Source organism: Malaclemys terrapin, chromosome 4 (assembly GCF_027887155.1).
Source record: "Malaclemys terrapin pileata isolate rMalTer1 chromosome 4, rMalTer1.hap1, whole genome shotgun sequence".
In the NCBI taxonomy this organism is placed as follows: domain Eukaryota; kingdom Metazoa; phylum Chordata; order Testudines; family Emydidae; genus Malaclemys; species Malaclemys terrapin.
In genome coordinates, this window is record NC_071508.1 from 143,774,215 (window position 1) to 143,796,800 (window position 22,586).

Genomic DNA, 22,586 nt, shown 5'->3' on the forward strand with positions numbered 1-22,586 from the left:
AGCCATCTCAGTCATTTACGCGAGTCCCCACTTAGGAGTAGGCAGACATCCAACACTACCCCCCCTCCCTCAAAATAACCAGCCCAACCTGTCACCTCTCCACCACTGCCCTCACTCCTGAAGGGATCAAACTCTCCAACAAAAGGCAAGCGCCAGATTATGAATGCGGTCTTCAGTTTGTTCAGGCCACATGTGGGTGTCTAGCTTACCTGGAAGCTGAAGCTGGACAAATTCATACAGGATATAAAGGAACAAATTTTTGACAGTGAAGGCAATGAACAATTGGAACAACCTGCTAAGGGCTGTGGTGGATTCTCCATCACTGGCAATTTTTAAATCAAGATTGGATGTTTTTCTAAAAGACTGTTCGAGTTCAAAGAGAAATGATTTCAGGGAAACCCTATGGCCGGTATTATCCACGAGGTCAGGCCAGATGCTCACTGTGGTCCCTTCTAGCCTTAGACTCTATGAAGGGATAGCAAATATGTCCACGCATGACTATAACATTCAATACTCAGCTGTAGGCAGGCAGGGAGCTCTGAATCTTTGTACTTGTTCCATTTGTGCCTGCATTAAGCAGGCAAAGTTAAAGTGGGCTTTTTTAAACCTGCTGATTTCTACGATTGGCTGTGTAGAGAGTCAACTTCTCATTGTCTGGAACCCAGAAGCCAGTAAGTATCTGGATGTGACTGGAGCCTCTAATGAGGCACTGAAATCTGATGTACAGTATTTAACGACACTGTACAAAGAAATAAGTTGTCAAAGCAAATCAAGTGGAACCAGAACGTTTAAACATGAAAAACTGTGAAAGTTATCGCAAGTCATCTATTGTCTCCACTGAAATAGTCATTGGATTTAAGAAATTATTCCACACAACTTAATGTTGTAGACACTATTTCTACGTGAACTATAAAATGTGTGGCATATTTCATCATGCTCTATTGCCCAAGGAGTCATGGCAACTTTCTACGTTCAATGTACCATATCCAGATCTAAATAATATAATTGTCGTAACTGGCTTTTGAAAGAACATTTACCAGTTAAGACTGCAAGACAAAATGTACAGTGTTAGAACATGCTGTACCTGGGCTGCCATTTGTGAATGAAACTTCTGAAGCTGAGCTTTCAAAGCCTCCTTCTGATCCATCAGGTCCTTATGGAGAGAGAACACAAAAAGAAAAGCAAATTTAAATGGACAAGAGTATAGATTTTTTAAATCTTATTAACTGCACTGTTTTAAAGTTGCACGTTAGGCATCTACACTTGAACAATGTTGTGAAGGCCAAGACTATCACAGGGGTCAAAAAAGAACTAGATAAGTTCATCGAGGATAATTCCATCAATGGCTATTAGCCAGGATGGACAGGGATGGTGTCCCTAGCCTCTGTTTGCCAGAAGCTGGGAATGGGCAACAGGGGATGGATCACTTGATGATTACCTATTCGGTTCATTCCATCTGGGGTACCTGGCATTGGCCACTGTCGGTAGACAGGATACTAGGCTAGATGGACCTTTGGTCTGACCCAGTATGGCCGTTCTTATGTTAACACTATTTTTTTATTACAATTATCTTATTGGTAGTAAAGTTAAAAACAACAAGGAATACAACACCGTATGTGCCACAAGAGAAACATTCCCTGCCCTTCCGCTCCATATACCCCATACAACATAAGCCAGCTTGCTTTTGAAACCAATGCAGCAGCTTAGAGCATCTCCTCCTACAGGATGCCAGCTGATCATTGGAACAAAGTATATTCATTCTTGCATTCAGTTGTAAAGCTTTGTTAAAACAAAAACACGGTAATATCATTCAAGCTCTGTTGCATGGAGAAAGATCTTCAGCTATTAATGCAGTACCTGCACCTGCAACTGCACAGAATCCTCTGCAGTGACCCTCTTTTGTTCAGCCTCCATTAACTGCAACATCCTTTGCTCCAGCTGTTGTTTAGACACTATTGTATCTGTAAGTTTGCTGTGCAGGCTCTGGATTTCACCGTCTTTGGCCACAAGCTTATTCTGCACATCTGCAGCAGAAACATCAAGGTTTTAATTAAACAAAATATTTAAACATTTGTAATATATTGGGAAAACTGAGCAAAAGACAGCTTTTATTTAAGCAAGCACAGTAGTTTCAAACTTAACCCTTCACACTTAAAACAACCCAGGCCATAGATACCATGTTGAAATGCACTAGTTTCCTGAGATGTCAGCTGGAGGAGGTATTGAGTACACTGATGAACCATTTCCTTTAAACCCTCTATAGCTCAATGTTATTTGCCCAAGAATATATTTTTTACACACAGGAAAGGGGAGAGACAGCCATCTTTGGTAGTAACAGGAAACGACATATGTTCATACCTTGTTGTGCTGCTTCATGTTCTGCTATCCTTTTCCTGAGATAGGCCTGGATTTCCTCCCATCTCCTCTCTGCTTCCTGCTGTTGGACCTAACAATTGAAAGTGGGAATTGGGAGAGAGGAAAAAAAGGGTCAACTTTCAAGTCCCCCTACTGACCTGTTTAACCGAGGGCATCTCTTCTTTCTAGACCATGTCTACACTCAAAAAGCTACAGCAGCACAGCTGCAGCGCTTCAGTGTAGACCTCACTACAGCACCAGGAGGGGTTCTCCCTTTGCTGTAGTTAATCCACCTCCTCGAGAGGTGGTAACTAGGGCTGTCTACACCGGGGGTTAGGGTGGCATAGCTACAGCTCAGGTGTGCAGATTCTTCAAACGCCCGAGAGGCGTAGCTACACAGATGTAAGTTTCTACTGTAGACCATCCCATAGCGATGTTCCTAAACCTCTATCCAATATAAGGCAGCATATGTCCCTCCCTTCCACATACAGCAAGGCCACAGTGGAGACATCCAGCACTCAATAAGCGTCATCCCAAGCCAATCCAGTCTATTTCAACAGCTTTGCAGTCCAAACTCTGAACTGAATCCCAAACAATCTAAACCACAGCTCTTTAGCAGACAAGTTTCTACAACTAAGAGAGGGCAATGTCACTCCTCAAGTTCAGGAAGGAGTGCCTGAATCCAGAATTGGCAGATCTTGTGTAAATCTGCATTTCCTATCCAAAATTTGGTTCAGTTGTAGTCACCACCTGTCCAGCAACAGCGATTCATGGGTTCTTTCACTGCAAATTGATTCTTTTAGTAACAAGCTACCAGCACTCTCTGAAATTTTGAATTTCTTTTTGACAGATTTTTTTTTTCGTTATTATATGTCCACATAGGAAGAAGAGAAGCACTTCTGTTCTATCAAAGAGAGGGAATGGGGGAAATCAGGCACATCCCTGACCAGAAAAACTAGCTTACTCTTAACAAATATAGCATTTTGTTTAGATACATGCATCTGAATAAGTTACTCCAGCCACAAGAACAAAAGGACACTTACATCACTTGAAACGCCTATTAGGACAATGCTTCCTATGTAAGTTACTACAGGATATTATACTATTCCATTCACAATTTTTTGACTGTTCAAATACGTTCAGAGATTTAAGTTACGAAAGTTTCTTTTAAAAGACAACATTTTTCCGTAGAAGTCGCTTTTACTAAATAGGAGTGTTCATAATTACTAAAATGTGCAAAATATTCAAAGCTCACCTAGAAAGGAAGCATCAAATGCTGACCTGCTATTTTCCACCAATTGCAATTTTCCATTTTTATCAGACATCCAAAGAGTAAATACAGAGCTAAATGTGTAGGCTTATAGGCAATAGGTATTTTAGCAAGATTTCCTTTCAAATTTCTCATATATCCTAAACTATCAGAAGGCAGATTTCCCCACTCAAAGTACTGTAGGCTTTGTTAAGGGCACAGCATAATAGCAGAGGGATAAAGAAAACAGAAGTCACCTTTAGCTGGCCAATTGTTTGCTCTGCATTTTTCTTTTGGAGTTCCTCCTGTTGCAATTTATTGTTCTTCTCCGTCAGTTCATTCACAAGTCTAGCACAATCCTGACGCAATTTGTTCAGTTCACTAGACTGCCTAAAGAAATAAGAATGACTGGTTTTTCATAACGTAATCTTAAGCAATTACAGTTCACAAGGATCGAGTCAATGAAATATCAGTAGACACTCAAATATCAATATCAAGTCAAAAGTGTACTTCTAAAAGACGCGTTTAATACCAATTTACTCTCGTAGAGTAACAGAAGTATTTAGCATTTCAGAATATGTACAAAATTACACATAGAAAGTAATAACGTTCCTGACTCGAACCATATCAACTGCATGCGTCTGGGTACCACCTAATACAACAGAGCCCTGAATCTACCCTTATTGGGATCTCAGGATGCTACAGCAGCACAAATAACCCTCTTCATTGGCTCAGAAGCAATATGAGTCACAATATATGAAACTTTGAATGACTTTGCTTATCCCTCTTCTCCTAAAACAACCAACAGATAATCCTCTTATTGCTACCCATTTGATGCATCTTTTATGCAGATGTTTAATATTTTTGTTAAAATGACTTAAAATCTTAAAATATTCCAGCTCCCAAGATTACAAGATCAATATTTCTACTGAGGCCTCATGGCCAAGGGCTATATAATTAGTGTCAGACATACTGACACTTAGCACTTCTATGCTTCCTTCCATTGGAGGGTCTCTAACTTGAGCAACTTTAAGAGGCCTGCTCTTCAGAAAGTATCAAGCACCCAACCACTGAAAAATAAGGGTCTCAAATTGAGGCATCCAAAGCCAATAATCACTTGAAGATCTTGGCCTAGGTGTTTAACTCATTGAGTGTCAGAACATTACTCCTGAGGGTGCTGGGGGAGTGGGGCTTGGTGGTGTGGGGGGTCTGGATGTAGCTGGTTGGGGCTCAGAGGAATGAGGATCTGGGTGTGGGGATCTTCTTGTAGTACTCCAGGTATGGGGGGGAGGGGGGGGGAGGCGAGGAGCTCATTGGGGTGGAAGTGCGAGTGCAGAGGGGCTCAGTGGAGGGGTGGGTCTAGGTGCAGAGGGGGCAGGTATGGGGGGTAAGGGTCCGGATGCATTGGAGTTGTGTGCACAGCGGAGCAGTTCCCCTACAGTGACCCCTCTCACTGAAGCTGAGCAGGGATGGGAGCAGGAAGTGGGGGGGCAGGCAGTGCAGAGCTTCCTGCAGCTGGGGGAAGAGTCTCACCCGGCCCCAGTCACTCCTTGCAGGGAAAGAGCAGGTCCTATCCTCCCCCAGCCCAGCCGAGATTAGCAGCTGAGCCTGCACAAGATAGGAGCCGCCAGCTGGGGTGTCCTCTGCCCTACTTTCCCCGCAATGATTTACCTCTCCGCTGGCTGATCCGGGAACCCGAAATAACGTGCCTGAGCTGCTGGGGAGGGATGCATGAATGTTCTTGTGGCTTCCCTTTGCTTCCCCATCAGAAAGTCATTTTTCTGCGGGGAAGTGAAGAAATTTGTGGGGTACGTGAATTCTGCATGCATACAATGGCACAGAATTCCCTCCAGGAGTAATTGAATATAGTTATATACTAGTATAATAAAGCCATGGCTGTGGAGACGGTGTCAGTTAGTGGAACACCTAAAAGGTGGCCAGAACAGCTATCTTCAGGGAAAGCCTCATAAGTTTTAAAAAACCTGATGGCTCAGAGGCACTGAACTCCTGAACATACTTGCTTTCCATCTGGTTGGTAGAAGTACTGACAGCATCTCTCAGGATACTATTTTCCTGCTTCAGGTGGCCTATCTCCGCCTCCATCTGCTCACGAAGTTGCTGGAACTAAAATAAATACCACGCATATTTTAAAGCTCTGAGGAAGAGAAGTCAATAGCGGTGTAACAGACACTGTTACTGTATTGTAATAGAAACTTACAATAGTCTCAGATCAAGAAAATTAATTTGGAAGGCTCTTAGGTTTTGCAGTCCACACACAAATAAATATGTACCCCAATCAAAAGCCTATTGATATTTTAAGCTCACGGAGTTGAATTAAGGACATATTTGCCTTTTAAACCAGTGTTCCCTCTTGTGTGCATGTGCCACAGTGTTCTTATGCAGCATGCAAATCTAGTAATGGTAGATCACTGAACATTCCTGATTATGAGACTTCATCCAATAAACACCAGTAGACATTTATAAAGTAGATTCAGGGGAGGGGTTAATTTATTTCTGTGGAAGTTTGAAGTCAAGTTAAACTGAAAATGTGCACAGAAGTTTAAAGCCACAATGAGAAGATTGACTATGAATCATGATGTGGGGGAGGGAGGAAAATCAGCCCTTTAAAATAGTTTGGGCCTTGTCTTTATTCCTGAGATTCTAACTGAAGCAAAATAAGATCCTCTCTTTTTCAGATATGCATGTGCTTTTATTGCACTCTGAACACAGTTTCTCTGAAGCACCTGTTGTCTCATGAGTTTGAGACCCCCACCACAAGGCTGCGCCAGCAGCCAGAATGCTTGATTCAGCACTGAAGAAGGCAGAGTCCATATGCCAGATGACAGAAGGGGCTGGCTAGCGAGAGCTACCAGTTTGTTGAGGGCCTATAACACATGCAGCTTAAACATTTTTTTCCTCCTCTACTGGTGCCAAACTTTCAGTGACAGCTGAAACCAGTTCCAGGACCTAGTTTCATCAGATGACTAATTCATCAGGATTTTGTATACAAAAAGGCTGTCAGACAAACATTTGCTGTTGGGGTGAGACAGAAAAGAGACAGAAGCTACTGGAGTGCCAACATTTAGCTCACACTGACATGGGCTCCAAGTTGCTCTCAATACCACACAACCCTAGAAGTTCCAGGAAGAAAAGGCACCAAAAAACCAATAGGGAGCTCAGATAACCAGGCTGTCAGCCAAATAGCATTCCCTTCTCTGCAGTCTAATTCCCATAGTACACCAGCAGGGGGAGTTGAACTAGAATGCCAAAAAACGGAGGGTTCCATTTACATTTCTCCCCACAGGCTTGGTTCAGGACCCTATTGTGCAGTGGGCTGTACCTAGATAGCAAAAGACCTTACTCTGGAGAGCTTACTTTGCTTCAGTAACTCTGACAGGGTGCCCTCTGATGTATGCAGAAATGCTGGAAACGTATCACTTGATTTAAAAATGTTCCCCTCAATACAGCTACAGCGCAGGAAAAAAAAAAAAAAAAAAAAAAAAAAAAAAGAGTGATGCTAAGATCTGAGTTTTTAGTTACTCAGTTGATATAAATACAGCCATACTTCTTCCTGCAAAGCTTTGACTGACTGTAGATGGAACAAGTTTGCCTTTGATTTTGATAAAGCTAAAGTTCTTCTTAGGTCACATTGTAACAATGTTAATGAAGGATAGCATAATGAGGGTTGAGATGACTCAGAGGACAATCTTATGGCAGAGTGGAGGATAAGTCCATCAATGGCTATTAGCCAAGATATTCAGAGATTCAACCTCATGCTCTGGGTGTCCCTAAACCTCTGACTACTACAAGCTGGGACTGGACAACAGGGTATGGATCTCTCCATAACTTGCTTGATTCTGTTCATTCCTTCTTAAGTATCTGGCATTGGTCGCTGTTGGAAGACAGGATACTGGGCTAAATGGACCATTGGTCTGACCCAGTGAGGCCATTCTTATGTTCTTAGGGTCCTTCATGATTTTCAGTAAGGCGTTTAGCAATGCGGAGTGCATTTTATAACCCCCCCTCCATGAACATATTTTCTTTTAAGAATGCTTTGCATCCAGCATGTCATACAGAAGATTAGTTGTTAATAGTGCCAGTCCATATGTATGGCTATGAGGGCCATCTTTCTGAAGCTGGATAATTTAAATAGATTTTGCACCTCAAGAATCGCTCTTTTCAATTACATAACATAAGAAGATCACAAACCACTTTATGAAGAACTGGGGGTGTTATGTCCATTGTACAGACAACGGAAGCACAGGGTGGGTAAGTCACCGAGTCTGTGGCAAAGCCTGGACTAGAACTGCAGTCACCAGATCCCAAACCTTTGCTCCAGCCAGGAGACATGCTGCTCACCCCGGTCATTTGCAGATAAGGGAAATAACAAATGAAAGGTAGTACAGTATGTTACTTTATATGACAAGACCGGACTCTTGAAAACAAAGGCCATTTATAAGAGCTTGCTGCCTTCACCTAGATAAAGAATTTATCCTAGACTCCTCACCTCAATCACTAGAGATTCTGGGTAGCACCTGCAGTTTATTCATATGGAAACAAAATCAAGTGTTGCACCTTTTGCTAAAACACTCATTTCTCATATTAATCTATTTGTATTTCACTCAAGAAATCAAAATGGTTTTCACAGAGCTTTACCTTCATCTTCATCCCCTGGTTTTCCTGGTAGCTAACATGGATCTTGCTCTGAAAAGTACCGTGTTCCTTTTCTAGCATGTTGATGCGTTCTCTCATCTTTGTCGTAACCAAGTTGCTTCTCTCCTTCTCTGCAACCAGTTCCTTGGATAGGAAATCAGGAAAAAGAAAAAAAAAAGTTCATTTCCCCGTCCCCTCAATCTCCTAAAAAACCGTAAGGCGATAAATTACTAATTACATTCCATATACGTCAGATTAGAGCCATTATCAATATTCTTTACCCACAGAAGAATTCAAGTGTTCGGCCTGACCAGCAACATGTTTCTGATGTTTTATATAGATTTAGCATCAACATATAAGCAGATTAGACAAACACCTGTCAGGGATGGTCTAGAGAATATTTAGTCCTGCCATGAGTGTAGGGGACTGGACTAGATGACCTCGAGGTCCCTTCCAGTCTTATGATTCTATAATTTCACAACTAAAGTAAAATTGGGTGTTGCGATGAAAAGAATGGTCTCTTGCTGCTTCAGAGAAACTGGAATAGTGTTTCTATCACATTAAGCCAAATTCGTCCCTCAATTGCCTCTGTATGCCCCAGTGAAATCAATATTTTATAGTTATAACTAAGGGCAGAATGTAATTTGTCTAATGAGCTAGGAGAACGCAGTTATCGGATTGCGGCAAAAGTACAGTACATTTTAGATCCAATACGTTGTACAGTACAGATGAACTATCCGGCTGAAGTGAAAGTGGAGTTCGGTCTAATGTTCAGGTCCCCTCACTAGCCAGAGTCGCTCAGTACATAACTGCTAGCATTAAATCACACAGTATAGGTTTAAAATCTCAAATAATCAGTCAAGTGCAATCCAATCCAGGATGATCAGTATGTTAAATACAAACTAAAAATATTACTATTAGAACCACATTACTGTGCAAACACTTTATAATGTCATAAAATATGAGATAAAGCATTTGTCTTGTAGGGTCAGCAACAGTAGCATCTTCAGTATTCTGCAATTAAACCAACCTGCTTCTAAGGTTCTCGACAGTAGCAAACTGTAGCTAGTAGCAAACTAGTAGCAAACACTCAACAATCCAGACTGGCTGAATTCCCTGACCAAGAGAGGATCACCAAAATGATGAATTTATGATTTTCTAATAAGGAGGCAAGTTTTATTTGGTTTAATTGTTTATTAGATGGTGCAGAGATCCAAACATCAGACAAAATTTGCAGGATTGCTTCTTGGAAGCACACACATTTGTGAGCATGCTGAAGGAAATAATGTTGACTGCAACATTCTGCCAAGCTTCTATTAGGGTAGGTCTACACTACCCGGTAGATCAGCGGCAAGCAAATCGAACTTCTGGGTTCGACTTATCGCGTCTTGTCTGGACGAGATAAGTCGAACCCGGAAGTGCTCGCCGTCGACTGCAGTACTCCAGCTCGGCGAGAGGAGTACCGCGAAGTCGACAGGGGAGCCTGCCTGCCGCGTCTGGACCGAGGTAGGTTCGAACTAAGGTACTTCGAACTTCAGCTACGTTATTCACGTAGCTGAAGTTGCGTACCTTAGTTCGAATTGGGGGGTTAGTGTAGACCTGCCCTTAGATTAGTTAGCAAAAACATGCACAATTTACTTAGGACTACTAACTTTTATAACTTAAATAAAAGCCATCTTTTCCTCTGAGATACAACTTTATTACCCTCATAATGCTGCTTTTCTCAGAGTAAAGTTTTCAAGAGAGTGACTTAGGATCTTATGTCCCACGGAAAGGCCTAAATCACTTTGGAAAAATGGGAATTAATCAGTCTGATGTAATGAAATGCAGCAAGGGCTTAATTTTCAAAAGCATCTATGGGGGCACGAACAGGCCATTCCTTTCATCTAACTGCTAAGGAAATCAGAAGAAGGCAATGTATTGAAAACTGTATGCAGTGTTCAACTCTAGAAAAGCTTTTAAAAGCTGAAATTTAGACTTAACTCAGAAACAAAAGCGCACTTTGTCACTTAGCTGATTTACTATTTACATCCCACTAATGAGGGGATCCTTTATAACCAGTGAGACAGATTTCTACCCATCTGGAAATAATAGACCTCTGTTTTCCACATCTTAAGAAACACTTTAAACTTAATATTGTATGTGCATCAGTCGTGGGTCAGCAACAGTCTGGATATTTATCCAAACTTCCCTCATCATCTTCCTTCCACCAATGATTCAAAGTATGTATTCACAACCCCATTCTCTCTCATATCCCTCTATGCCCAATAATTTGCAACTGTGGCACCCCCTTAAAATTAGCTTACTCTGCTCTTGCCCTGCAGCGTGCCCCAGAGAACACAAACACTTCCTGCACTAGTAATTTATTCTCTCAACTCTGTCACCTCTCTTACAAAACATCCTCCCAGGAGCACTTCTCCACCTCTAAAATTCCCTTATTTCTCCTCCCAGGATCTTGCTAATTTCTTCTGAGATGCACCAGTTATGGGATAAGTTACTGCCACTGTGACTAAACACCCTTTCCTCTTTTATCTCAGTGTCAGACTGAGGTATCTCACGTTGAACATATAGCCAGCGGTGTTCCCTCTAATTTTTCCCAAACACATGCAGAATAAATTTTGTTATGTACACCACATATGTCACACATCCCCTCCATAGTGGTGCACATAACAAAATTCATGTGGCGGGGATGGGGCTGAGCGGTTTGGAGAGGGGGAGGGTGAGGGCTCCGGCTGGGGGTGCGGGATCTGGGGTGGAGCCAGGGATGAGGGGCTCAGGCTGGAGCAGAGATTTTGGGTGCCGGGAGGCGAGAGCTCCGGCTGGGGCTGCGGGCTCTGGGGTGGGGAGAGAGGACTCCCCCCATCTGTGTCTCCCTGCGGCAGCACCTAGGCTGTGGCAGAAAGTGGAGGGCACTTCTGCCCACCATGGCAGCTCCAAGTTGGGGCCGCAGGATGGGTACCTCTCCCCCGGCCACGGCAAGTCTGGGCCAGGGTTGGATTGGGACTGCAGGAGAGGCGCCTCTCCCCAGGTTGCGGCAGGTTTCATGCCAGGGCTGGGAAGGGGCACCTTTCCCCGCCACAGCAGGTCTGGGGTTGGGGGAGAGGCATCTCTTCCCGCTGCAGCCCTGAGTGCCTGTGCGGCGCTTAGTAGGCTGCAGCGCGGCCACACAGCTTAGAGGGAACTTAAGTAGCCAGTCTACCTGTCCCCTTGGCCACATTTCCCTCCCTTTCTTGCCTTTCAAAACTATCCCAGTATTTCTCCCCCATTGTGCAAAACCTTCCAGGTCATTCCAGCCACTCCATATCTCCTTTCGCAAGCTTCGGGAGCTTGGAGACTGCCAACTCCTATTGCATTCACTTCCCATCCCTCTTTTCATTCTCCTTCCATTTCAGCAGAGTGAAGGGGCAGAAGTCAATTTTCTTTACCAGGTTACAGTCCTCAAGTTCAAGGGCTTCCTGCTCTACTCACATTGTCCACCTAACATTATTGCTCTATGCTGCCGATTTCGCCATCTTCTTTGTGCTTGCATTACTCTGCTCTTCCGGGTTTTCTTTCAACCACTCCTACTGCTCTTTCCGTGTCTCCACCAGTGGTTCTTCCCTTTCACTCTGCATGCCACCTTCCCCAATGTTCTGTCCTTGTTTTCCCCCCTCCCTTTTACACCTCATTGAGTCTCATAGGTTCAGCCTCCAGCTACACATGAATTACTCCCAAGTCTCTCTCTACCATACCCTCTGTTCAGTCTTACACGTGCCCTTCCAGTAACTCATCCTGAATACCCCCCACAGCCAACTTCCTCTTCTCCAAACTGTTTGGTAGCACTGTTAATACCACTCCCCACCCGTCCCCACTCATCTGCCCAGGCTCTCAACTTCAATATCTTGTTGGACTTTCCTCTATACATTTCTAAAGGTCAGTCCTTCCCACTAAAAGCCTTGTCCATACCCGTCATTTCAAGCCTTCCTGCTTCTACCTCTATTCCCCTCCACTCCACCACAAGTGCTACTGCAAAAACAGTCTCTTCTCCAGCCTACTATAACATCTTCCAATTGTTGTACAGGATTCTCTTCACTTTTGTTAGGTTTTGCCTTCTTCTGAAATGTTCAAATTAAGGAAGTCTGAAGACTGTTTTATATTTAGCTATATGAAACCAGTGTCCCATACAATTAAACTGTTAGAGATTGGATACAGTGAACATAAACCTGGCAAGCTAAAACAAACAAGAATCTAAGCTTTCTGTGCCTTCCCCATTTAAAAAAAACAAACTCAATTCCACTGATCATTGTGCGTAGGAACGTGGGAGCTTGTGGATATCAGAAAATGGACCAACTGAAAATCGTGGCATATGAATATCTTTAATATTAGAAACCACAATACTTGACATCCAGACTACTTATACTGATGAAGAGGATGCTTATGTTTACCACATTATGCTCACAACTTTTTAAAAATAATCACATACTGCATTAACTGAAATATTGGAGTTATATCTTGAAAGCTTCCTGGAAACTAGAGCAATACAAATGCACTAATAATGGCATTTGGTGGAGGGGAAACAAACAAACAAAAAAAAGGACTTAGCCTTGATAAATTCCTAAGAGAAAAATCTCTCCTTTTGATTCACACGGATCTCATTAAACTAGCAACTAGTGACTTTACTGAAATTCCATGAGGTTCCTTGTTAGTTTCCTTTCAATTCCATACCTGTTCCCTTCAATATATTCACCTGAGTTAGTTGCTTGCACTGATCCTTTGCAACCACAGTTTCTTCCTTCAGAGCAGCAAGCATTTTGTCTTTTTCTTGTAGCTGGTGTATAGTTGCAGCTGAATCTCCCTTACTAGCCTACAGCAAAAGGATATTAAAAGTGATCAAACATGCAGAAAGTATTAAAACTGTATTATCGATTATGGCATATACTGAAAGTTGCAGTAATCATGACTGGGGTTTTGTTTTTTTTCCTCCTTCAGCTAATGCCCACTGCTGCACAATCCAGCACACAATCATTTGTCAGCCTCCTACCTGCAACATAATGCATGAGAAGGAGTTTTGAGTCTGCTACAAAAGGCCTCTAACAAATTTCATTAGACCAGGAGATGCTTTTAAAACACATAGCACAGCAGGTATAGCTGCACTGGAGCAGATTATTCTCCACATTTTAGGTCAGCTAAGAAGGTGGTGGTTTGGGGAGAAGCTATCTTCAGAAGTAGTAAAAAAGTTATGTGCTGCTATGACACAACACGCTTGGTCTCCTAGAGCATCTTACTACTTAATAGAGGAAATGTTGCCCTGGGATTCCCCTCCACATATAGCAATGACAGCAGAAACATTGTACTTGCCAGAATATTACTCTGCGGCAAAGTCTATCAACATGATTGAATCACGTTGATCCTAGGAGAGAGTTAATATAGAAAACTCACACTTGTCCTAGATGTTATTGTAAAGCTATATGCAAACAGAAGGGAAGAAAAGGGAACTGGGCAAATTCTAGATTTGACATAAATTCCTATGACCTCTGCCGCACATAGACGTTTTAGAACTCAGCGTGACTCATGGCAGACTTACTAAATGTTTCTGAGATTATGTGGCAATTTCTAGATTAAGTCTGATAATTGGTGAAATATCTTGGATATCCATATTCCATTTTCTTTGAAATTTGTCCATTAATAGTTCCATCTTCATTTTGTGTTTGTGGCAGAGAGAAAGGTAGAAGGCACGTGAATACTTAGAGGTAGGGTAAGCCAATTGTTTGATAGCAGCTCAATAATACAAAGCAAATACCTTCTTCACTTGATAAAGTAACTGACAACAATATTGCCTGCTTTCCTCTGCAGAGTCCGAGGGCCACAACTACTAACCTTTATAGTGAATCCCTGAAAAAGTACACAGTGAAAAGGGAGCTTTTCTATAAAAGCATATTGTACATACACATGTGCACACGCACATCCAGCCTGTGCTATTGATTGGGTAATATCGACATTTTCACCTGCTAAAGTTAACACTTACTGGGTTATAGAAGCCAAGACTTCTACTATGTTTCGAACAGCTCCCTTCAAATCAATAGCAACAAATAGACATACATCATGCAAACCAGGGCCTAGGCTGTATTAACGAGACAGAATACTACTGCAAAAATATCACCGCTATACACACTGATTTTACACAAAAAACCATCCACACAGTGTTCTGGTCTGGTCTCCCCATCCCAAGAAGAATATAGTAGGAATGTAAAGGTTCAAGTTAGGTGACAAAGTGATTTTAGACACAGAAAAACATCCATGAGAAATTAAAAGTATCAGGACCACTCTGGGGATTCATAGTAGATTACACAAGGGTAGTTGAAATAACAAATGTCAAAATATAATTCTTTGGATGTCAACAAATGGAAAAGTTATAAAAAGGAAAGTTTCCACAAAATGCATAATTAGCCTGTGGAACCCAATGCCACAAGCTATGAAAGCAAAAAGCCTAGTAGATTTGAGAAGTTTAGATATTTATATGAATAAGCATCTGACAGCTGACTAGCTAAGATAAAATGTGTAAGTGATATCACTCCTTCGAGACACACGATGCAGTGACTGCTGGGTTTAATTAGAAAGCTTCCCAAATAATGGAGAGATAGGCAATAGCATGCTTATTGGGGTTTTGCACCTTCCTTTGAAGCATCAAGTACTGACAAAGGATATTAGACCAGATGAACCATTGGTCTGACTTAACATGACAATTCCTGTGTCTAGAACATATTGAAGATGCAGAAGTGCATTATCTGTTTTCAGGACCACAATTAGCTGCATACATAGTACATTAGATTTTTCACATAGGACAAGTTATCAAACGATCTTCAAGACCTACAGTAAAATTGCTGTGGGGCCCAGGTAATGGGGCTGCTTTAGCAGTGCCGCCATCTTGTAGGTCTTGCCTTCCGAAAAGTATGGCTCTATTTTTTCCCCCCCAACCAATCAATGTTCATTTTACATGCGTGCAAAGCCAACTCTCAACCTACCAGGCCAGGACCTAGTACAATAACCAGTATACATATACTGATAGCTGACCATTGACTTGTATACACAAACAACACTGAGTGAGTAGAAAATGAGGTGTTCTGGAAATGAATGCAAGATCTTCATGACAGCCATTATTCGGGCAAGTCACATTTTTGGACTAACTAACTTAATAGTGTCCCTTCGAAACACCTGTGTATTAAAAATAAATAGTAATATATAGCTCTTACAGTGCTCACCTTCTGCAAGGCATCCTGTATCACACTGGATTTCTCCTTTAGCAGCTCAACCACACAAAGGGCCTCATCTTCAGTGAAGAGCATGCTCTTCATAGCCAAGAGAAAGTCCTTAAACTTTACTTCAGCATTTTCTATAATTAAATGATAATGACATTTACACTGTTGTGAATACATATCCATTTACTTTGCTCCAAAATAATAAATTTATGTAGGCACATTCACATGTATTATGATGTTTCAAACTGAAATTAAACAGCAAAGAGTCACGTATTCAGTGAAGACAATATGACTTCTATTTAGAACAGAATGACAATGAAGCCTGCCAGATGACTCTTTGGAATATAGTTCTAGTAGAATACCTATCACTATTTGCACACTCAGTAGAATTATATGAAGTCACCAGCCACAAATCAAACATGTTGAAGAAAACAAAAACCAGCACATGAATTAAGTGTACTAGGTAGGAGAGTCTACATTAAGAGACAGTAACTTGCACTTAGTTCCCAATTTAAAGGGCAATTAGTATTATTTCATAAGTAAGAGTGATGTGCAAATAGCAAGGATATTGAATTCATCAAGCAGCATGACTCTGAACTGGAGAAAATGGAAGTTTTCAAGAACAACAACAACAGCCTCAGTGTAAAATAACATTCATTCCTAGATTAAATTACAGAAGGCATCTAGCAGTAGGAAAACAGACTGATTTTACGTGGATAGAAGAGACCAATCAAATCCAGTTTGCTTATCTTTGGTATCTGAATGATAACAGTTCAGAAAAATATACTCCATCCTTAGTAATTTCAGTAAAATTTAGCATAAAGTTCTGGCATATTCAATATACCTACCAAACATCAATTAGCACTAGAATGAATGTCAGTGGAGAAACTTGTGAGAACTAATTAAATTGGAACGAATGAAAGAAAGAAAAAAGAAAAGCAGATACAAAGAAGAACATTAAGGGATCCAAACCCACTCCCCAAATGGGGCTTTTTAAGATTAGACGTGGGTACTGAGATACAAGTCCAATCAAAACCATCTTCCATTTACTAACACAGAAATGGTAGAAGCACAGGTGGCAAAACGAATCTGTTTTACCAGAACTCAAGAGATTACCTAGAAAGAGAACAAGCCAATGAATGACAAAACCCTGAAACCCACAGACCAGGGAAAGATGTTGAGCATTGTAGTTAATTATCTGCTCTATTCAGCAGATAAATCCGTATTAGCCTTGACCACAGGCCTTCATATCAAGCAGTAACTAGATTTAAGGCCGTCACTAATGCAGTTATCATGGAGCGAAACTCCAAAATCCCTGGCTGGCAGGAGTCAAGTAGGTTAAGACGCTGTAGGAAGAGAAGAACTTGGCTCAAAGCAACATGTGCTTGGTGCTCTGCAAATAGAGGAAAACCTTGCCCCTGTGCCCAAGAAGCTTACAACTGAAATAAGGGAATGTTTCTAAATTAGGTGGACAAATCCCAGTTGACAGAAGAATCAGCCACATTTGAATTACGTTCAAGGGAGTAAACAAGGGATGGGAGCAACTGAGAAGCTTTTAGCCTCACTGTAGTATAGAACAGCCATCTGGACTACAAGCACAGGGGAAAAGTGCTGGAGTGCCAGTCTAAGTCCCCTGAAAGTCACCAGGAGCCCTTCAATTCTATATTTAAGTTACCGTATATAGAAATCAAAGTGCCATAAAGCACGCTGCCAAGTCGTTAATTAGATAATGTTTATAAGGACATCAAGAGACTGATCCTTTTTACAGGCTTGACTAATGGGTCACCACCTCACTCATTCCCAACATCCCCCTCTTCCACCACTCAAACATGTGAAGGTCACATTTCAGGGCCCTGCAGTGTCTGGCAGCCTCTTTCGATCCCTATTGTTTTATGCCTCATAGCGCACTGGCTTTCTCAGAGTAAACGGTACTTAAATTCCGGGGTGGTGAGTATGTAAACAGACAGGTTTCTAGGACCCCCAAGCCCTGTGACTGGACTTTCAAAAAGCTTGGTGGTGGGTTCCAGGAAAGGACTGACAGTCAGCGAGTGCCTAATGAATTTAAGTGGAGCGAGACTTGCAGGTCTCCTCTGAACTTTCTTTTGGTGGCAGAGGGCTCCCAATATGGACCAGGAAGTCAATAAGGGAACTGGGCTCCTTACCCAGAACTGTAAAAAGGATCAAAAGGATGGGTAAATGTAAAAGCAATTCCTTGTAGTCACAAATAAACCCCAAAAGACTGGGTATTCCTAGGAAAGAAGAAAGGTTTTTTTTCAGGATTAAGAAAAATCAATGTCTGCTTTCCTACTGGAATAATTTTAATTATGTATAGTGACGTTCTGAAGATGGAGTTGAACATTCATCTCTTCAGCTCAACAGATTCATGCAACTGCCACACACAATGGAGGTTGTAAGTTGATTACACTGTCTCTTTTTGTTACATTACCTTTATCAGTTTCATTCTTCAGTTTCTTAGCACCGCTTTTCTGGATCGCCTCGGTTAGCTCCTGTTTTGCCAGATCAGCCACTTCTCTCTTTTCCACCAAAGGGCTCAGATCAGAGTTATCCATCAAAGGAATGTACGTAGTTGCATGAATAAGAGGCTCGTCAACCAAAGCTGCAACTACAGTTCCGTGGAACATGTTAATGTCATATAATAGTTCTCTCTCACTTCAAAACTTAAGCATATCATTCTAGAAAGAGGTGGGTGAAATGTACCTGGTCCCCTTTAAAAACTTCATCAGCTAGTTTCATAAATCCCCATTTCTATTATTCACCACAGATTAATAACCTGAGTACAGGGATTCAATTAACTAATCAAATGAGTGTCTCTAAAGCAATGACTTAATAACTCAATTTACATTTGTCAATATCGCCTTTGAGCACTTAAACTGACAGACTCATATTCCAACTTTCATTTCGCTTTAATGAAATAGCCACATGGAACTTATGAGGCTTGACTGCCTATGGCTGTAACACCATGGAGCCTTCAGCGTTAATGAAGTTTAAGGTGGGGGGGAAAATGACTATTACATTTGTGAAGTATTGATCTACTTTACATGAATACACCCAGCAGGTTATTCCCATAAGCAAACTAAACTGTTTAGGCAGAATACACTAGGGACAGCAGTCAGGCCTAGCATACTTGCAGACTGAAGTCAATTTCACTAAAAAAATCGAGTAATTTGCAACAAGCTCACAGGTTATTTGTACTACAGTAGTGCCTAGCATGCTGAGTTATATTGGGAGTCCCAGTGCTAGGCAATGTATAAACCCACAGCAGGAGACAGTCCCTGCCCAAAGAGGTGGAGTGATTTGCCCAAGATCACCCGGCAGGTCAGCACTGGCAAGAGAAACCAGCTCTGACACTTAGCCGAGCACCCTATACTCCCTCTGAATCATAAGTCACCATCCTGTACATAGTCATGTCGACTTCAGGAAAGTTTAGCATTACATCCAACCTAAATCAGTTTAGCTGAACCAGCTGGAAGCCATACTACAGGCAAGCTCATTACAGCCATCTCCCCCTCACCGTTCTACTGAAACTGGCTGAAAAATTAGTCTAATCCAAACAAGGGTAAAAGCTGCTTGACTGTTGGACTCGACTACATTACTGGTTTTCATGCCAGTTCAGCTGACCTGGTGCTGGAAATTATTTGAGTTTTTGGTAGATTTCCCTCTGCCTGGGCAAGGTCTACAGTCCAAGAAATGTTAGCACTCTGGCTGAAACAGACTGAAGAAAGAAAATGCCATACAGGATCAATACCTGTCCGACAGCGACTAGCCACATATGCATCAGAGGAACATGCAAGAAATTCCCTTATGGACAACAATGAAATAAGATACCTCTGAGGAGTTCTCTCATGAAGCAGCTATTTTTACTATTAATTATTTGTTTTACCATTAGCAACTAGAAGCCCCAATCATGAACCACTGTGCCGGGCACTGTGCAAACAGAACAAGAGGCAGATGAATAAAGACAGACAGGGAAGTCCAAGGAAACAACAAGAAAATATTGGTCAGCATGACTGGCAGTGGTCTCTCTCAGTGCACCAACAGTCTAAAGATTGTCAAGCTTTCTGAAGGCATCACGGCTAAGGGGAATTTTTGGAGGAGGATAACAGTTTTGCAGATGTTTGCAGGGAACTTCTCCCAAGTGTGAGGGGGAAGCAGGAAAGTGTTTGTTCTAAAATCGAACACGTGGGTGATGGAGGCTGGCATAATAGGCTGATTGGAAGCAGGAACTGACATCTCAATAGCAAATGAGAGACGATAGGGCGGAGATACACCATGAAGGGCCTTGAAAACGAAGACAAGCAGCTTAGGTTTGATAGGATAGCAAAAGTGAAGGGAGAGCCAAAGAGATGGGTGACAGGTTAAAACATGGGCTAGGAATATGATCTTGCAGCAGCCTTTGGAAGGGATATGAGCAGGGCAAGAAAGTACTTGTCAAGGCCAGAAAAAAGATGTTGCAGTAATCGAAATGCAAAGTGATGACCGCCTGGACCAGTTCATGATCAGCTTATTCTCCGAAACAGGAGGGTTTATTATCCCCAACATAACTGTGGAGGTTCCCAAACCTACAAAGTTCTTTACTGAATCCTAACCAAGCGCCTCAGTCTCAGTGTCATTGGGTGGGTAAATAAGTACCGTTGGCTTGTGTGTTGTGTAAAACAAAAGTTAGTCCCTTTTATTAGTTTTAAATATGTCACTTTTCAATTTCACTCCATGTCCCATTGAGACACTGTATTATGAGAAAGGATGAATAGAAGGCTTGAGGTAATTGAAATTTGAAGACTTTCTAATGATTTTTGCCTAAAGCTAGGTAGCTTTTAAGCCTAAAACAAATCCTCATTTTGAATAATTTTTTCTTTTCTTTTAAGGAAATTAAAAGGTCCCTACCCTCTAAAATTCCTACTTTTTGATTACAAAAAGCTACTCCTTTACCAATCTTAGGGAATGTAAATTGGTTGTGCTACTCAAGTGTACACCTATTTATATAATACCCAGTTAATGATATTTGAACTAAGAAATATTCTGTAGTATTTTCTCACCATTGTCAATTTTTTGTTTCTTTGTAGAAACTTTCTTCTTTCCTGATCCACTTTCTTGTTTTATCTCATGCTGGAACAGCAGTGGGTCTTGTTTTTTGGTAGGAGACATAAATGGCTCACTCTTTGAATCCTGGTCATCTACAAAAGGGATACGAGAGAGACATTCACTTCTCGATTGACAAAGAACTACATTTAAATAGTGAAACTGCAATAAGCAGTAAAGTCATTCCAGACTGAAGACGCTCTTGCCTACACTTTAATCAGAATTTAAAGTTTTGTGTGCATACGTAATAAAGCCAAGTTAAACCCAAAGACAATACAGGGTGGTAGCAAACTTAGCAGCAGCAACAATGCTGGGATTTATACATGCAAGCCGAACACAGAGCAGTGAAACCAAAGACTGAAACAAATGGCAATTGGCATTCTCTAGTTTTAACAATTCCAATCAAGATGCGTTGCAGCACAAAAGCAAAATTGATGGTCTTTTTGTTACAAAAGTTAACTTCTCATCTTCAGCAACATATTCCTGCAACCCCCTTAAACAATTCACCTCTCCCCACTCAAACACTGGAACTGTGAGAAGCAGAAAATAACGTCCCATGTTATGGAACTATTCCTTTTAAAGTTGCTTTTAATAGACATTCAGCTCTCTTTTTGGAGAGAGTATACTACATGATCTTCCCATCAGAGCTGGAACACACAATAGGGTTATGGTAGTTTCTGTAATCCAAGGACAAAAGTTAGTTGTGGTTGCCCTCAAAACAGTCTTTTCAAACCACATTTCATAGCCAGGCCCACAAAGACAGTTTCTTAAAAGATCTGAATACCCACACGGTAGGATTTAGTACATCTGCTTTTCTATTCTAAACCACAAACCAACAATGTCATTTTTTTCACTCCCTGTGTCTAACAGGTTACAGCTGCATGTAAAAAGGCCAAGACCTCCAATTGTTTTTGAATTATTTTAAGAGTTGGAATATTTTTAAACCGTTGTTCATATTTAAGCAATTGTAATTAACACATTTAACATACTACTACCTCGATAATATGGATAAAAAAACAAGCCAATAAATCAGTCTATGATCAGGCAGCATCCTTGCCTTCTGCAGGAAGGATCTACACTCTAGTAACTGAGGTTGGCTATAATGGCTGTACCAGTTTCTTTTCTAGCTCCAGGTAGCATTTTATTTAAAATTTTCTACTTCTTACAGCTCCAAGATAGTTACCCAGTGGAAAGAGTTCTTATCGTAGGTATCGGACTTTGCAGTAACCAACTTATATAAAGAGCCTGGTAACTTAAAGCAAAATGAATGGTCATAGGATTCAGGGCTTTATGTATGCTCGCTCTCATCAGAGCAGCTGTTAGGTGCTAGAGTTTGCAGTACTGTTGTAGCCATGTTGGTCCCTGGATATGAGCGAGACAAAGTGGGTGAGTTGGACCAATAAAAAGTGTTACCTCACCTATCTAGTCTCTCATGTCCTAGGGCCTCATTTTGGGATAGCATGATGCCAGAGAGTGTCTAGCAAACATTTTTCTGCAGTCTTTGAGATAATCAAGCCTTTCATAGCTTAAGACCAATTTAGCCAAACCATAGAACAGGGGTCAGCAACCTTTCAGAAGTGGTGTGCCGAGTCTTCATTTATTCACTCCAATTTTAACGTTTTTAGAAGGTCTCTTTCTATAAGTCTATAATGTATAACTAAACTATTGTTGTACACCTCTACCCCGATATAACGCGACCTGATATAACACAAATTGGGATATAACGCAGTAAAGCAGTGCTCCGGGGGGGCGGGGCTGTGTGCTCCGGCGGATCAAAGCAAGTTCGATATAACGCAGTTTCACATATAACGCGGTAAGATTTTTTGGCTCCCGAGAACAGCGTTATATCAGGGTAGAGGTGTATGTAAAATAAATAAGGCTTTTAAAATATTTAAGAAGCTTCATTTAAATTAAATTAAAATGCAGAGCCCCCCGGACCAGTGACCAGGACCCAGGCAGTGTGAGTGCCACTGAAAATCAGCTTGCGTGCCGCCTTC

At 41.5% G+C, this 22,586-nt stretch overlaps 1 protein-coding gene across 11 annotated transcripts in view; it reads right to left on the bottom strand.

Annotated features, from left to right (window-relative positions):
- KTN1 (kinectin 1) overlaps nt 1–22,586 on the bottom strand; it is a 110,665-nt gene that overhangs the window by 50,733 nt on the left and 37,346 nt on the right. For 6 of the 11 annotated variants that reach the window (XM_054025038.1, XM_054025044.1, XM_054025043.1 and 3 more), the window contains exons 3-12: nt 20,547–20,684; nt 17,939–18,115; nt 15,487–15,626; nt 12,984–13,100; nt 8,261–8,401; nt 5,622–5,728; nt 3,862–3,994; nt 2,359–2,446; nt 1,858–2,024; nt 1,085–1,153 (exon numbers count right to left, since the gene is read on the bottom strand). In XM_054025038.1, coding sequence (XP_053881013.1) covers nt 1,085–1,153; nt 1,858–2,024; nt 2,359–2,446; nt 3,862–3,994; nt 5,622–5,728; nt 8,261–8,401; nt 12,984–13,100; nt 15,487–15,626; nt 17,939–18,115; nt 20,547–20,684 — 1,277 coding nt within the window. The remainder of the gene's footprint in view (nt 1–1,084; nt 1,154–1,857; nt 2,025–2,358; nt 2,447–3,861; nt 3,995–5,621; nt 5,729–8,260; nt 8,402–12,983; nt 13,101–15,486; nt 15,627–17,938; nt 18,116–20,546; nt 20,685–22,586) is intronic. The other 5 variants (XM_054025047.1, XM_054025046.1, XM_054025045.1 and 2 more) reach the window with 2 other exon arrangements.